This window comes from Peromyscus californicus, unplaced genomic scaffold, assembly GCF_007827085.1.
Source record: "Peromyscus californicus insignis strain IS unplaced genomic scaffold, ASM782708v3 Scaffold_2__1_contigs__length_46816999, whole genome shotgun sequence".
In the NCBI taxonomy this organism is placed as follows: Eukaryota; Metazoa; Chordata; class Mammalia; order Rodentia; family Cricetidae; genus Peromyscus; species Peromyscus californicus.
In genome coordinates, this window is record NW_026294540.1 from 45,270,472 (window position 1) to 45,287,596 (window position 17,125).

Sequence of the window (17,125 nt, forward strand, 5' to 3'; positions counted from 1 at the left end):
TTAAAAATTCTTTGGAGCTGACCATTCCTAGATGGTGTTTATACTTTCTCTTTTCTGAACAGAATGAAAGCAGAATCTGTTCAACTTTGGGTCAGACCTTAGTTCACAGGAACAGCTAGCCATGATAAGGGCCCCAGCAGAGGCTGCCATTCAGGTTTCTCCCATATTTGCGTGTTTAAATCATCGTTGCCTGGGTGGGGTTTGGTATGGTGTACGAATAGCAGGAAATGCCTGCCCTGACCTGAACCACTTCAATTTTATTTGTAAATGGGTATTTGTGTGTGGATGGCATCTAAGTGGGCATCATCCACCATAATAATAACAATTGTTAGACATTTATTAACATGAGACATCAGAACATCTGAGGCAGGGTGGGTAACATCCCTACCATGCTGGGCTGTTGCAAATATTGAATGTTATGAGGGCTAGGGATGTTGCTCAGTTGGTAGATCACTTGCCTACTATATATGAATCCCTGTGTTGTGTCCAGCATCCAGTAAAAGGTATGCTGGTACACAGCTGTGATCCTGGCACTTGGGAGATGGAGGCAGGACTTTCAGAAATACAAAGTTATACTCAGCTACCTAACTAGTTCCAGGCCAGCCAGGGCTACACAGAGAAATAAAGAAGAAATAAACTTTTTAAGAATTAAGAATAAATTTTAATTGAAAATGTTTGTAACAGATAGTAATCCATACCTTAATTTATAAGCTTCCTCCATGGCCCTGTCAGAGAATTTCCAACATAGTCTGTTTTTTGTTTCTTTAACAAAATACTGGTAACTGAGGGAGGCAGGGCATGTGAGTTATCTGGCCAGTGGATTTGGAGGCCGAGAAATTGAGACTACAGCAGCACCCAGCAAAGGTCTTCCTGCTGTCTTAACACATGGAACCAGTCCTGAGGGGGTGGGGGCATGGCTCAGAAGTAGACTATCTGCCCAGAATTCCCCAGTGAGGGGCTGGGCTGAGGGTGCTTGGAGGGAGTTGGAACGCTTGCCTAGAATCTTCCAATGAGGGATTAGGGTGTGGTTCAGTAGTACAGCACCTGCCTAGCATGTATGCTGTCTTGGATTCCATTCCCAGCATTGCTTTTTTTCCCCCCCACCAGTTTTCAGTCAGTGGGAAACATTTCCATTTCCATCAGTGGGTACATGTATCCTCCTGTCCAGATCCTAAAAGTAAGCAGCTGGAGTAAAAAACAGTTCGGAACTCTGAACAGAATAAGGAGCCTCAGGTGTACTCTGATGATTCTACCCCAGGGCTGATGAGACGGCCAGCTAAATCAGCATCATGCCTCCAGGTCTATAGGTCTCGGCGTTATCCTGACATCCAATCTCAGATTAATTATCATCCTGTGTGTAGTGTCTGCGCCAAACACGCCAAGTGCACAGCTCCTGGTGGTAGATGATTTGCCGTGAACACAAGCTGTCCTCTGTTGTCGCCCCCTGCAAAGAGCAAGCAGAGTGTGGGAGAGTTGATCCTTTTTTTTTTTTTTTTAATTGTTTTACCCAAAGAGAAAATTCTGTGCCGTTTCTACACCAAACACTCACAGTGGGAACCAATTTCCAGCATACCAGCCCCACTGCTCCAGCCAATACAGCAAGGGAAGACGCAGCTTTGTTTTCTAGAAGGATCCCACCCAAGGCATCAAAACCAGCACAGCACAGCCTGGGTGCAGCACCAGGTTGCCAGCATGGGGACCACACATTCCAAGGGTGGTGACAGGCGGGGGGCACTCCCTGGCCGCCCTGAGCTGCCTTTCTACGGCTCCCTCCCCAGGAAATGGAGCGAGAATGTCTTCTTGGATAATGAGCTATTGACTTCCAAGATCCTCTCGGTGCTGAAGCCCCAGGCGCAGGCAGAGCGAGGCTTCAGGACAGGTGACCTCCGCTACCCTGCCCACTTTCTCAGCACCAACTCTGTGTTTGCCTCTGTTGCAGCCTCCCTGAAGGAGCACCCTCGGACCACGCTCCTGTCTGATGGCAGCAGCCCAGCTCCTTCCAGGAATGTCGGCATGACCGTCTCTCAGAAAGGGGGTCCCCAGCCAACACCAAGCCCAGCCGGTTCTGGGGTGCGACCTGGGTAAGCTGGGGGGTTTCCCTCCTGCTAGCATGTACACTCACAGGGGGTGGGAAAAGAAACTCCTTTACTTATGTCCCGTGGTTGATCACCCATTAACACATGCTTTCTGAGTCCATGCTTTTAAAGTTTATCATCTCCATCATCATCATCTCATCAGAGCTTTGTCTTACAGTCCAGGCCGGCCTGGAACCCACAGTGTAGCTAAAGATGACCTCAAACTTTTTTTTAAAGATTGCGTTTACTTAGTTTGTGCATGTATGGGACCTTGTGGAGGTCAGAGGACAGCTTTCAGGAGTTGATTCTCTCCTTCGACTGTGTGAGACCCAGGGATTGAACTCAGGTCATCAGGTCTTGTTAACAAGCACCTTTACCAGCTGAACCATCTCACTGGCCCAGTACATACATTTTCTTTTTGTAATGCTAACGTGTCCCTGATTATGTTCAGCCGCAGGTAGAGGCAGTTTGCCTAACGTCCTGGGTTGACATCCCTAGACAGGGTCTTTTCCTGTCCTCGAGACATACTGACGACTTTATAGCTCAGTGTATATGCCTCATGTGGCTTCACGGGATGTCAAGATGGTCCTGTCAATATAGGACCAGCAGCACTGAGTAAGCCATGGCATAGCATTATGGTCATGTTCGCTGGTGAGTCTCTGGGGAAAGGAGCTGATTTTCTTTTCCTGCTTCACATTGCTGTGAGGCTGTGTCTCTCTTAAGTCCTTAGGAGGAACCCTGCGGTCGCCAGTAAAAGGAAGTGCATGTTACGCACTCCTGCACAGACGTACTGAGACAGCTTACTGTGTCATCAGTAGTTGAGCAAGCACTCTGCTGATGAGCCACACCCCCAGCTGCTAGAATCTTTTTACGTTTCCAGGAAAATGTGAGCAAGCAGCAGAATCTCCAGACTCTTCGACAGCCTCCCCATAGTACACACAGCTGCCTCTATTGTGGGACCAGTACAGCACATTTTTACAGTTGAACCAGCAGCTGATACACAGAACCAACCTAACCCAAATCCAGACTTCAGTTGGAAATTTAGACTTTTCCCCTAATGCGGTCTCTCTGAGGACTCACCTAGAATTCCAAATTATGTCTCTCTGATTCTTTCCCTTCTCTCCTCCCCCTCCCCCTCCTCCTACTCCCTCCTCAATGAGGGTGGGATCCATAGCCTTGAGCGTCCTGAGCAAGCACTCTAACTTTGAACTATATCCCTAGCCCAGTAGTCTCCTAATTTTTCATGATGATCTGTGACAAGTTAAAGTGTTCTTCTCCAGTCATCTAATCAGGAGAAACATCTGACATATTCCAAGGAATACATGACTATTTAATCCACATTTGTTGGTTGGTTTTTTTTGGGGGGGTGGGCAGGGTTGTTTGTATTATATGTGTGTATGTCTGTGTCTGTGTAAATATGTGTGTGTGCACATTGCACTGTGCACATGTGGAGGTCCAAAGACAGCATTGTGGAGTCAGTTCTCTGCGTGTGAGTCCCAGGGATTGAACTCGGGTAGTCAGGCTTAGAAGCATCTTTACCCATAGAGCTACCTCACTGGCCCTAATTTCTTTTGGTTTTTTGAGACAGGGTTTCTCTGTGTAGTTTTGGTGCCTGTCCTGCATCTCACTTTATAGACCAGGCTGGCCTCGAACCCACAGAGATCCGCCTGGCTCTGCCTCCTGAATGCTGGGATTAAAGGTGTGTGCCACCACTGCCGGTCTCTAATTTCTTTTTGTGAAATAAACATTACAATCATTTCCACTTAGACCAATCACTGGAGACATGGATGAAGCCGACTCCGTGTTTTTAAAATTGAAGCAGACGGCCGATGACTCTCTGTCACTCACATCCTCGAATGCTGAGTCTGTTTTCATAGAAGGTATGGTCAATCCTCTGTGTTCTCCCAGGGATGCCACCTGGTTCCCATCTCTACAGGGAAAGGCCAGAGGCTTCAGCATGCTCGTGAAAGGAACAGGAAGTGGTAAGCACCAGCCTTATCACCAACCTTCTGTCTTTCCCCCAGATCCTTACATTGCCTCCCTGAGGTGTGAGATTGAATCCGATGCCCATGAGTTTGAGGCTGAGTCCTGGAGCCTCTCTGTGGATTTAGCATATGCCAAGAAACAAAAGAAGGAGGTGGTGAAGAGACAGGACGTCCTGTATGGTAAGGTGCCAGATGCCTGTGCCGCCACGCCAGCCCTCTCTGTAACTCTTCTCTTCCCATTCTTTTGTAAAAATGCATGTGAGTGCGTGCCTGCCTGCCTGAGCGGCAGGGCTCCACGTGGAGGCTAGACTACAACTTAGGAGAGTCAGTTCTCTCTGCCGTATAGGACACAGAGATCCAATGCAGGTCATCAGGCTTGGCGGCCAACGTCTTTGTCCACAGAGCCATCTTACCAGTCCTGTTTTGTTTTGTTTTTGAGATAGTCTCATAGCCTCAGACTCACCATGTCACCTCAGATAACCTTGAACTTCCTCCGCCTCTGTGCTTGGGATTACAGACATGCACCACCCCACCTGGTTTCTGCAGGGCTGGAAATGAACCCAGGCCCTGGTGCATGCTAAGCAAGCACTCGACCAACTGTGCTACATCCCAGCTCCATTATTTTTTATATCTTTCTTTCCCTAATTCCACCTAAGTCTGAGCTACTTAGCCGGCCTCTCCGGAGACCCTGTAATCTGCCCCACCCACCACTCCCTGGGGACAGCCCTACCTGTTGTACCAGGGAGGGCTTTGTTAACACAGGTCTCTGAAAACTAGCCTGGCCAAGTGCCCAGGGCTGACTCATTCTGACCTCGTTGGTGACTGTCTCCTTCTGTTTGGGCTGCTAGGACAGAATGCCATCAGCAAGTTGGTGTTTAAACAGAAGTTTATTGCCCATTGAGTTCTAGAGACTGAGAAGTCCAAGATGGGTGTAGATTCAGAATTTGGTGAAAACCAGCTGCCCTGCCTTCAAATCATTTGAGGAGCAGAAACCTCTTTCGTGTGTATATTAACTTCAAATCCAAAGCACCTGCTGGCCACTGGTTGCATCTCTAACCTCCTTTGATTTATTATTTTTTTTTACTGATTTTTAATTTGAGGATTTCATACCTGAATACACTGTATTTATATAATTTTCATTCCTTCCTCTCCCTCCAACTCCTCCTGTGCTCCACCAACCACCTGCTCTCAAATTCATGACCTCTTCTCATATACATACCTTTATGAATGTATATATCACATACTATATATGTGTGTGTGTATGTGACCTACGGAGTCCAGTTAGCATTGCCCCTGTGAACATATATTTAGGGCTGACCCCTTAGGATTGGGATCTTAGCCCTGGCGTGGGGGAGGGGCTGAAATGGCTCTCCCTCCTTCAGGAACCATTGTCTACTTCATCTAGGAGTGGAGCCCTGTGACACATGCCTCCACCTGTGTTGGTATGTGGTCTTTCAGATCTTGTGCAGGTAGCCCTATTGTTGAGATTTCACAGGTATAGCGTCCCTGTTCTGTCCAGAAGACCATCATGCGGCAGTTGGCCTGGTCCTCAGGCTCTCACAGCCCTTCTACCTCTTCCATAGCCTCCCCTGGGCCGTGTGTGCACAACATGTGAAGTCACCAAGCTCAGGCAGCAACCCCGAGCCATCTAGCCGGCCCAGGATCCTGCTCTGTAAAGATCTTCCCATCTGTGATGTCTCTGCTTCCCTGAGAAGCTCGCCTTTTTTGTTAGTTTGTTTGGTTTTGTTTTTCAGGCAGAGTCTCTCATGTAGCCCAGGCTAGTCTCAAACTTGCTTTGTAAATGAGCAAAGTTGACCTGAAACTTTGATCCTCCTGCCTTCACTGCCAGAGTTGTGGGATGATAGGCCTGGTTTATGGGATGCTGGGGGTGGGGTAGGGAACTCAAGTCTTTGTTCATGACAGGCAAACACCCCTACAGCCATGCTCTTAGTAACATGGAGGTTAAACTTTAGCACATGAATAGACTGCAGACATCGGGTCTGTTGAGGTCTGTGTTTGATCACATGCATGCATGTAGAGACATGCAAGTTTCACCCCCCCACCAAGGCTAGAAGTTACTCATCATGGCCTTCTTGACCTCAAGGATAGAGGCTTCTGGGACATTGGGGTTCCACAGCTCATTCTTAAATACTTTTTTTCAAGCTCCTTTGGCTTCAGACTCACATAGCACTTCAGGGAGGGCACACTCCTAATTAAGAAAGGCTACAAGGCCAAGTGTGATGGGATACACCTGTTGTCACTAAGGCAGGAATGAAGGCGTTTGAGTTCGGAGCCAGCCTAGGCAACACAGTAAGTTAGGAGTCAGTTGTGCCCCCACCCCCTAGCAGCACTGAACGGGGGATGACCTTGAACTCCTGACATGACCACCTCAACCTTCCACATACTGGAACTTCAATAATACAACGCTACATCCAGGTTTTTAAGGTGTTGAGGATGGACCCTAGAGCCTTATGCACACTGGGCAAGTACTCTCACCTACAGAGCTACATCCATCCACAGCCCAAGACTATTTCTTCTTTCCTGTTGTTTTGTTGTTGTTTGTGAAGTAACTGAAGATAGAACCTAGGGCCCCCGGCCTCCCTATGCACCATATACATAAATATAAGTATATATGTGTGCTAGGTGTGGCTACACAGAAAAAAGGAGTGTGTGTGTGTGTGTGTGTGTGTGTGTGTGTGTGTGTGTGTGTGTGTGTGTGTGTATGTGCGCGCACGCAGAACAGAGACTTAGGCAGAGAGCAGGCAGGGTCAACCAGCTGCAGCAGGCCTACAGCAGCTGTGAGTAGTACCCTGGGAACCAAGGTGAACCTTCCCATGCCTCTGTCCCTGCAGAGCTGATGCAGACAGAGGCGCACCACGTGCGCACCCTCAAGATCATGCTGAAAGTCTACTCCAGGGCCCTGCGGGAGGAGCTGCAGTTCAGTGGCCAGGCGGTCAGCCGCCTATTCCCATGTGCTGATGACCTATTGGAAATGCACAGCCACTTCCTGGCCCGCCTCAAGGAGCGCCGGCAGGAGTTCCTGGAGGAGGGCAGTGACCGGAATTATGTCATCCAAAAGATTGGGGATGTCCTGGTCCAGCAGGTAGGTACTGTAACCAGGATGGGCCACACCCCTCTCCACCCTGTCTTCCTTCTTTCTGAAAAGATGATGGCTCTGGTGTTATCACATGCCTACCATCCTAGGAAGCACACAGTGCCAGCTCTTATCCAGCCTGCTCGTGTCACTTGAGGCTGGAATGGCAAGCAGACACGTCTAAATACTGTTCAGAATTACATTTTTGGCTAGGGAATCAGCCTCAGTTGATAGAGCACTTGCCTGGCACGCACAAAGCCTTGAGTACCATCCCCAGCACTACACAGAACCTGGGCATGGGGTTCCTGCCTATAATCCACTTGGGAGGATCAGGAGTTCATCATCCTCATCTGCATAGCGAAGTGAAGTCCATCCTGGGACTAGAGATCCTATCTTTTTTTTTTTTTTTTTTTTTTTTTTTTGGTTTTTCGAGACAGGGTTTCTCTGTGTAGCTTTGCGCCTTTCCTGGATCTCGCGCTGTAGCCCAGGCTGGCCTCGAACTCACAGAGATCCACCTGGCTCTGCCTCCCGAGTGCTGGGATTAAAGGCGTGCGCCACCACCGCCCGGCTGAGATCCTATCTTAAAAGTAAAAAACTTCTGATTTTGTTTCCTTGGTTGGTAACTTGTTAGGTTTTGTGGGGGCGGGAGGAGGTTCAGGCAGGAACTCATGTAGTTCACCTGGCTTGAACTCTGAACTGATCCTCTTAGCCTCCCCCCACTTCCTGAGTGCTGGGATTACCAGTGTTCAGATACACCAGTTTATGCAATGCTGGGGATTGTGGCCAGGGCTTTGGGTATGCTAGACAGACACTTTGCTGAATCACATCTCCAGCCCCCAGCTGCTAGGGGATGGTATATGCATGGCAGTGCAGGTGCCTGTTGGGGCCAGAGGTTGATGTCAGGTGTCCTCCATCATTACACACCTCGGTTGTTTTTTTTTTTTTTAAGATAAACTATTATATGGGTGGTCGTGCATGTGACATGGTGTGCTTGAGGAAGTCAGAGGACAGCTTCCAGGAGTTGGTCCTCACCTTCCACCATGTGCCACCATGCCAGGCTGGGTCGGGGGCTTTGAATGAACCTGGAGCTCACTGTTGTGATTGGTCAGCTGCCCGGTAAGACCCTGCAATCCTCCTGTCCCTGCCTCCAGGCACTGGGGTTACAGGCACATGCTGCCAGACCCAGCTTTTTCGGTGGGTGCTGAGGACCTAAGCTCAGGTCTTTATGCTTAAATGCTGCGACCACTGAGCCATCTCCCAGGGCCCAGTCTCTGATGACTACAAGCATACTTTGGGGCTAAAGCCATCCATTGTAGGGCTGCTTACTTCAGCTGATCCCTTCGGATCCAGGGACTAGATAGGCAGAGGGGCTGGAATCAAGAGTTTGAGGCCAGCCTCACAACATAAGAAAACACTGCACTAAAAAGGAAAGAAATCATTCCTTGATCATTGCAGAAAGTGGATATGACAGGGAAAATGTACTTTTAGGACTCACTTAATCTAGCAATAGAGTAGGCCACATGACAGTGTGGACCGGAAGCACCTGGAGAGTGGGGGCAGGCAGAGCTCAAGTTCCCTCACCTCTTGTGCTTGCTGAGGCGCCAAGGAGGTGTTGCGAGGAAACATTCCGGAAAAATGCAGTTCTTAGCACAACCAGATGAACTAGATGGAAACATGCTCTGGAGCATCCACGGCATTCACACTCCTTTCCACGTTAGTTCTCGGGGGAAAGCGGAGAGAGGATGAAAGAGAAGTACGGCGTGTTCTGCAGCGGCCACAACGACGCCGTCAGTCACTACAAGTTACTGCTGCAGCAGAGCAAGAAGTTTCAAAACTTAATCAAGGTAAGAAACAAAACTCTGTGTTTGTGTGTGAGAGGATGTGGCTGTACGATGTGTGGGGGTGTTGTGTGGACACACACACGTGCAGTGATGCCGTGGCACATCTGTGGCAGGCAGAGGAATAACCGTGGGTATCTATTCTTACCTTCTGCCTTGTTTGAGATGTCAACTCTATTGTTTGCCACCAGGCTAGCTAACCCTGGAGCCTCCGGGGACCCCCTGCCTCTTACCCCACCCCACTTCAATAGTTCTGTGGTTACAGACAAGCACCATCATACATGGCTCTATGTGGGTGCTAGGGATCCTAACGTAGTTCCTCATGCTTGAGTGGCGAGCCCAGACCCACTGAGCCATATCCCAGGCCCTTGTCTTGGTTTTTTGAGACAGAATCTTGCTATGTATCACAGTCTGGCTTCAAATTTGCAGATCCTCCTGCCTCAGCCCTCCAAGTTCTGTGACTATGGGGCTGTACCACCACGCCCCCTCACTCTTGTAGTCATTCCTTTGCTGACAGGGTCTTGTGGAGTCCATACTGACTGTAAAGTCTCTGTGTAGCAAAGGATGACCCTGAATTCCTGATCCTCCAGCCTCTGCCTCCCAAGTATTAGGGTGACAGGACTTCATCACCACAGTTAGTTCATGGGTTCCCAGGGATGGAGCCCAGGGTTTCATGTGTGCTTGACAGGCACACTACCAACTGAGCCACATGCTACCGGTCCTTACTTCTGAGAGCAGTATATAGTTCTAGCTAGCCTCCAGCTAGAATTAGAGGCATGTGCCATGACACCCAGCCATGTGCGTCCTTTGAGGCATTGTCCCACCCAGGGAACCACCCTTCAGAGCTATGCCAGCTTCTTGGAGTTCTGTGAGGTATGCATTCTCTAAACCTTTCTCCTTTCGCTGGTCCCTGAGACTGTCTGCAGGGCTGTTGAGACGGCTCAGTGGGTAAAGGTGCTTGCCACTGTCAAGCCTGATGGCCTGAGTTTGGTCCCAGTCCCCACATGATGGAGAGAACTGATTCTGAAAGTTGTCCTCTAACCTCCACACGGACACATAAACCAAACTAAGTAAATAGGTGTAAAAAATAATGAAACAACAAAACACTAAAAAACAAAACAAGTGTGATACACACTTAATCATCTCAGCACTTAGGAGGTGGAGGCAGGAGGATCAGAAGTTCAAACTCATCCTCAGCTGCATAGAGAGTTAGAGACCATCCTGGGCTACATGAGACCCTCTCTCAAAGGAGAGAGGGGGAGAAAGAAAAGAGGAGGAAAGAATAGTGAGGGCAGAGGCAGTAATAGGGGAGATCTAATGAAACCTGTACACAAGGGCTCTTCAAAAGCTCCTCAGGGACACTCTGGTGCTCTTAAGAAATAGCTTCTTGGGTTAGGCCTGAGAATGTAGCTCAGTTAGTAGAGTGTTTGCTTACCACACACAAAAGCCCTGGGTTCCATCCCAGCACCACATACCAAGTGTGTTGGGTGCATAGGATGCCTGTCATCCAGCACTAGGAAAGCAGAAGCAGGAGGATTAGAGGTTCAAGGTCATCCTAAGCTACATAGAGAGTGCAAGACTAGCCTGGGCTACATACGACCCTACCTTAAGAAAAAAAAATAAAGTAGCTGTTCATCTTTGCGGACACATTCCCAACTCATACAAGAGCAGCAGCCCCCAGCATGAGCAGCATGCTTGGCAGAGTGCAGGGAGCTGCTCTCAGCCCCACCAGGAAACAGCATCAAGTGGCCACTTGGTTCTTAGTTAAAAGATACATGTGTAAATCACAAGTGACTAAAGAGCCAGATTTGGAACAAAGGCGGATACCCAGTCTAGTTCTGGAGGGTTCTGGGACACTTGCTGTCAGCCAGGATCGAGGATCAGAGTCTGTGTGTGCACAAATGTGAACACATACTGGAAACCCAATTTGTGTTCCTCAAACTGGTTCTCTCTTCCTTTCTTGTTAGTTTCTTTTCTTGTTCTGTTTTTCTTTTTTGTTTGTTTTGAAGCAGTTTCTAATGTAGCCCAGGTTATCTACCCTTGAACTCATTATGTAGTCCGGGATGACTTTGAAATCCTGCCTCCTCCTCCCACATGCTGAGATTATACTATCTTTTTTAAACTTTTATATTTATATGTATGTATATGTGCCAGAAATCATCAGATCTGGAACTGGAGTTAAATGTGATTGTGAGCCACCATGTGGGTAGTGGAACCCGAACCTGGGACCTTTTTTAGAACAGTTAGTAGTAGTTGTTTGTTTACTCTGTTGCTCTTTGGAGGCCCACCACCCAGCTCCCAAGTAATCACACACATGGAGATTTATTCTTACTTATGAGTGCCCGACTTTAGCTTGGCTTGTTTCTAGCCAGCTTTTCTTAAACTATCCTGTCTATCTTTTGCCTCTGGGCTTTTACCCTTCTCTATTCTATACACTTTTCTTTCTTACTTACTCTGTTTCAGGTTGTGTAGCTGGGTGGGTGGCCCCTGATGTCCTCTTCTCCTTCTCCTTTTCTTGCTTCTCAATCTTTCCTCCCAGATTTCTCCCTCTATATATTCTCTCTGCCTGCCAGCCCCGCCTGTCCTTTCTCCTGCCTTGCTACTGGCCATGCAGCTCTTTATTAGACCATCAGGTGTTTTAGACAGGCACAGTAGCACAGCTTCACAGAGTTAAATAAATGAAATATAAAAGAATGCAATACATCTTTGCATCATTAAACAAATGTTCCACAGCATAAACAAATGTAACACATCTTAAGATAATATTCTACAACAGTTAAGTGCCCTTAACCACTAAGCCATGTCTCAAGCCCCTTGTCTTCTTACTTTGAGACAATGTCTTACCTGCATCTCCCAAGCTGGTCTAGAACTTCCTCTGTAGCCCAGGCTGACTCAAAACTGTGATCCTCCTGCTCTGGGCTTCCAGATGTTGGGATCATGGGTATATACCACCCTCACCTTAATATTTTCACTCTTATTTTTATTTTACTTTATAGACCAGGCTAGCCTCAAACTCAAGATCCTCCTGCCTCAGCCCCCACCCCACCCCACCCCACTCCGGTGTTAGGATTATAGGCAAGCCCCACCATACCTGGCTTAGGTCCTTTTTAACAGAGCTTACTGAGTGCCCACACACTTGTGGCCTTCCCATATTTAGAAGGTAATCCCTGTGTTGGTCTCACAGAAGAAAGAAAAAGGTCACAGCAAGGTGACAGGGCAGGAGCCCCTGGCCTGAGACGTTTTACTGATGTGGCAGGAAGCTGAACCTAGTCGTCCAGTTCTGTAACCTCCACTTCTTGGGCGGCTGGAGAGACAGCTTAGCAGGTCTCAGTGCTTGCTGCTCGGCCCGGGGTTTGGAGTTTGGACCCTGGGGCCCTGTAACAAGCCTTGCATCCAGCACATGCCTGTTACCTGAGCTCTATTTTGGGGTTGCAGGAAGATAAGAGAATCATTGAGGGTTTCTGGCTTCCAGCCTTGACAAGAAAACAGAAACTCCAGGTTCAAGGAGAGACCCTGCCTCAAAGGGTCAGGGCGTGGTAGCACAGGTAAGGCCAGCCTGATCTGCAGAGTGAGACACGATCTCAAAAAAAAAGGGCTCGGTGAAGGACACCTGGTGCCCTCCCCTGGTGTTTGAACACATACAGACCCCCAAAAAGGAACAATTACCAAACCAGGTGTCTATCTGTCTGTCTTGAGATACAGCTTAGTGATAGAGTATTTGTTCAGCATGCCTGAGGCCCTGGGTTCAACCACAGATACACGGGGGTGGGGATGGTGAAGGAAGGAGGGAGGGAAGGAAGGAAGGAGAGCCAGGTGTGGTGGCACGTGACTTTAATCTCAGCACTTGAGAGGCAGAGGCTAGCAGATCTATCTCTGAGTTCCAGGACAGCCAGGGTCACATGGAGAGACCCTGTTTCAAAAACACTCAAAAATAAAAGAAGGAAGAAGACAGAAAGAGAAATTAAAATAAGCTATTTCTTTTCCATTTCACAGAAAATCGGCAACTTTTCCATTGTGCGGCGGCTGGGAGTTCAGGAGTGTATCCTTCTGGTCACACAGCGCATAACCAAGTACCCAGTACTGGTGGAGCGCATCATCCAGAACACAGAAGGTGGGAGCACACTCTGCTACACTCATGGGTCGGGGTGGGTGGCTGTCTCAAGCCACCTGCTCTGGAGTTTGTCAACGGACTGGCCAAGTCCCCTCTTATAATCCACTATACCAGGTGCCAGGCAGTTAGCACATGAGGACAGGAGCTGGGTGAACCCTTGTCTTTAGCAAAGGCTGGGCCATGGCAAGTCCCAGGTCAGTGTCTGTAAACTAGACATGAACCAGATGAAAACAAGATGATTCCTGGGTTATTAAGAAATGATTTCTGGGGCTGGAGAGATGGCTCAGCGGTTAAGAGCACTGGCTGTTCTTCCAGGGGTTCTGAGTTTAATTCCCAGCAACCACATGGTGGCTCACAACCATCTGTAATGAGATCTGGTGCCCTCTTCTGGCCATACAGAGAGAGCACTCTATACATTAAAAAAAAAAGAAAAGAGCCGGGCGGTGGTGGCGCACGCCTTTAATCCCAGCACTCGGGAGGCAGAGCCAGGTGGATCTCTGTGAGTTCGAGGCCAGCCTGGGCTACCAAGTGAGTTCCAGGAAAAGGCGCAAAGCTACACAGAGAAACCCTGTCTCGAAAAACCAAAAAAAAAAAAAAAGAAAAAAAAAAAAGAAAAGAAAGAAATGATTTCTGGACTAGAGAGATGGCCCAGCCATTTGAGAGCCCAGCTGCTCTTCCAGAGGACCTGGGCTTGAGTCCTAGCACCCACATGGTGTCTCACAACCATACATAACATGAGTTTCGGGGGAATCTTATGCCCTCGTCTGTCCTCCACAGGCACTATACATACATACAACAAAATACCTACACATGTTAAATAAAATTTAAAAATAACCAGGCGGTGGTGGTACACGCCTTTAATCCCAGCACTCGGGAGGCAGAGGCAGGCGGATCTCTGTGAGTTCAAGGCCAGCCTGGTCTACAGAGCGAGTTCCAGGACAGGCTCCAAAGCTACACAGAGAAACCCTGTCTCGAAAAACCAAAAACTAAACAAAACAAAACAAAACAAAAAAATTTTTTTAGATAAAAAAAGAAATGACCTTTGAGTTATATGGCCAGGGCAAGATCTGAGCTGGATGCAGTGGGCATAGGTGTTCTCCAAGCACTTGGAGGCCTAGCATTGTACAACACTTTTCCTGGGGAGACGTTAACAGATGTCTACCTATCCCAGATAGGGATTCAGAATTGATAACAGACCAATGTAACCTACCATCAAAGTACAACTTGATGAACCAATGGTTTTATTGAGGTTACAAAGAGCATGGATAAACAGTTACTTACAGGCCAGGCAGTAGTGGTGCACGCCTTTAATCCCAGCACTCAGGAGGCAGAGCCAGGCAGATCTCTGTGAATTCGAGGCCAGCCTGGGCTACCAAGTGAGCTCCAGGAAAGGCGTAAAGCTACACAGAGAAACCCTGTCTCGGGAAAAAAAAAACAAAAAAAAAACAAAAAAAAAAACCAGTTACTTACAGGAGTGGGGCAGCTTGAAGGCAGCTGCATCACCAAAAGCCGCCACAGCATGGGTTAGGACTCAGACAAGCTGGAACCCTTGTTCTCTCTGCAGGCAACTAAACAAATTGGAGCATGTCCTTCCCTCAGCAGCCCTTATTGCTTTCATAATCTTAGACTGGTGAGTTTTAGGGACTTCCTGAGACTTGTGAGTTATTTACTTCCTGAGTCTTAACAACTTCCCTCCAGGATAGAATGTTTCAATTCAGAGGAAACTGCTACACAACAGGTAGACAGGAAGATCTACATGTTCTGTACTAGCCTGGGCTACATTATGAGACCCTGATTCAAAAGTCAAAACAGAAAGAAGAAAAGGATGACACATTGATAGCCATAGAGAACACAGTAGAAAGGTCATGTAGCATGCCAGGTGCTGGTGGGGGCCGGCACAATGACCACCCCTTCACATCTCTGGTAGGTTTAGGCCATGAGAAAATAGCAAGTTTCTCTACTGTGTCCTTCGGGTGGTAGGGGCCTTCTGTTGATTGAGACAGGAAGTGGAAGGAGGGCATTTAGTGAAGAGCTAAAGGACTTAGGGGGAATCTGTCTATAATAATGGTAGGGGTGGCTTGGGGGAATCTGTCTATAATAATGGTAGGGGTGGCTTGGGGGAATCTGTCTATAATAATGGTAGGGGTGGCTTGGGGGAATCTGTCTATAATAATGGTAGGGGTGGCTATGTTGTACTGGGTAGTTGGTGTCATTTGAACCACCACATCCTAACTTCTGCATTTGAGCAAAAGATAAACTCTAAGCCAAGCATGGTGGCAAGAGGTGGAGGCAGGAGGATCTTCTGCAACTTTGAGACCAGTCTGATCCACACTGAATTGTAGGCTAGCCAGGGCTACAGAACAAGACTGGGTTTCAACAACAACAAAAAGCAAAGGCCAGATGTAGTGGCACACTCCTTTAATCCCAGCACTTGAGGCAGAGGCGGGCAGATCTCTGTGAGTTCCAGGACAGCCTGGGCATGTGAGGGACCCTGCCTCAAAAACAAAACAAAACTACCCAAGTGTGGTATTGCAGGCCTGTAATCCTAGCACCTGGGAGGTAGGTGGCAGGAGCATCAGGAGTTCAAGGTCATTCTCTAGGAAGTTTGAGACCAACCTGGGCTACATGAGATCCTGTCTCAAAAAATACTGCAAATAGAAACAAACTGAGTTCATTAAACTCTGGGCTATTATTAATTCTGGAGAACCATTTTCATCTCAGAAATTACAGTTGGCAGAGAGTTCTGAAAAGGCCCTAGGGAATGCACCGCACAGGTCCCATCCAGATGCAGCACATCCACTTCTGCTGTGTTTGTGAGCATGGGCACAGACACAGTGCTGCCTCTGCTTCTGTGTGGCAGCCGGCACTGAGGACTACAAAGACCTGAGCCAGGCCCTGAACCTCATCAAAGACATCATCTCACAAGTGGACGCCAAAGTCAGTGAGTACGAGAAGGGCCAGCGCCTCCGGGAGATCGCGGGCAAGGTGGACTTGAAGTCGTCCAGCAAACTCAAGAATGGGCTCACCTTCCGCAAGGAGGACATGCTGCAGCGCCAGCTCCAGCTGGAAGGCACCTTGTGCTGGAAGTCCACGTCAGGGCGCTTGAAAGGTAATGTCTGCCCCTGGCCATCTCTGGCGGGTTTCCTGTTGGCTCCACATTTACAGCCTAGGAGTTCTGGTTGTGGTGTTAGAGTGGTGGGCACCATCTTGGTGTGGTGGGCTCTGTCTTCTATTGAATTCCATTTTGAATTGGCACCACCTGAGTGATGGGAACAAGACCAAACTTGTGACACTTGAATGTTTTCGTGTTGAAAGGAACCAGTGGACTACAGAGAACTGGCTGGAGGAAGTGTTTAATGTAGACGAGCATCAGAAATGGCTCTTCCAGGGATGGGGACGTAGGTCCGTTGTTAAGTGCTTGCCTAACGTGCACGACGTCCTGGTTTCCATCCACAGCACCAGGTCAACTTGACTGCAGTGACAGTCAGCTGTAGGGAAGCAGAAGGCTTGGGGATTAGGGGTCATCCTCAGCTACAGAGCACGTTGGAGGCCAGAGTAGGATGCATGAAACCCTGCTTCAAAAAAAGAAAAGGAAGAGGCTCCCTCAAGCATTAGTCTCTGTGCCCCCATGACACTCGTGTGCAAAGGTCTCACTGTGAGAGATGTTCACACAGTCCTATGGGGTAAGGCACCAGGCGGGACTGGGACTCAAGGGTGCTGAGGCCAGCCCTGCCTGCATCCTTGCATCAGGAGACAAGATATGACCTGAACAGAAGGAGAAGTCCATTTCGAAACCACCCAGAGGCTGGAAGGACGGCTCAGTGGGTGAGGTGCTTGCCTGAGTTCTCCCCAGCCAGGCATGGTGATACATGCCCGTAACCCGAGCTTAGAAACCCCGTCTGAAAAATCAGGAAGAGGGCTGGCAAGATGGCTCACCGGGCGCCGGTGTGCGTTGCCAAGCCTAAAACCTGAGTTAGGTGCCTGCGACCCACATGTGGTGGAAGAGTAGAACCAGCTTGCAC

At 48.6% G+C, this 17,125-nt stretch overlaps 1 protein-coding gene across 4 annotated transcripts in view; it reads left to right on the plus strand.

Moving 5' to 3' along the window:
• Positions 1-17,125, plus strand: part of Arhgef18 (Rho/Rac guanine nucleotide exchange factor 18) — a 106,200-nt gene that overhangs the window by 73,835 nt on the left and 15,240 nt on the right. For all 4 annotated transcript variants that reach the window (XM_052754632.1, XM_052754635.1, XM_052754636.1 and 1 more), the window contains 7 exons: positions 1,940-2,081; positions 3,843-3,955; positions 4,100-4,240; positions 6,913-7,163; positions 8,873-8,998; positions 12,986-13,103; positions 15,964-16,212. In XM_052754632.1, coding sequence (XP_052610592.1) covers positions 1,940-2,081; positions 3,843-3,955; positions 4,100-4,240; positions 6,913-7,163; positions 8,873-8,998; positions 12,986-13,103; positions 15,964-16,212 — 1,140 coding nt within the window. The remainder of the gene's footprint in view (positions 1-1,939; positions 2,082-3,842; positions 3,956-4,099; positions 4,241-6,912; positions 7,164-8,872; positions 8,999-12,985; positions 13,104-15,963; positions 16,213-17,125) is intronic.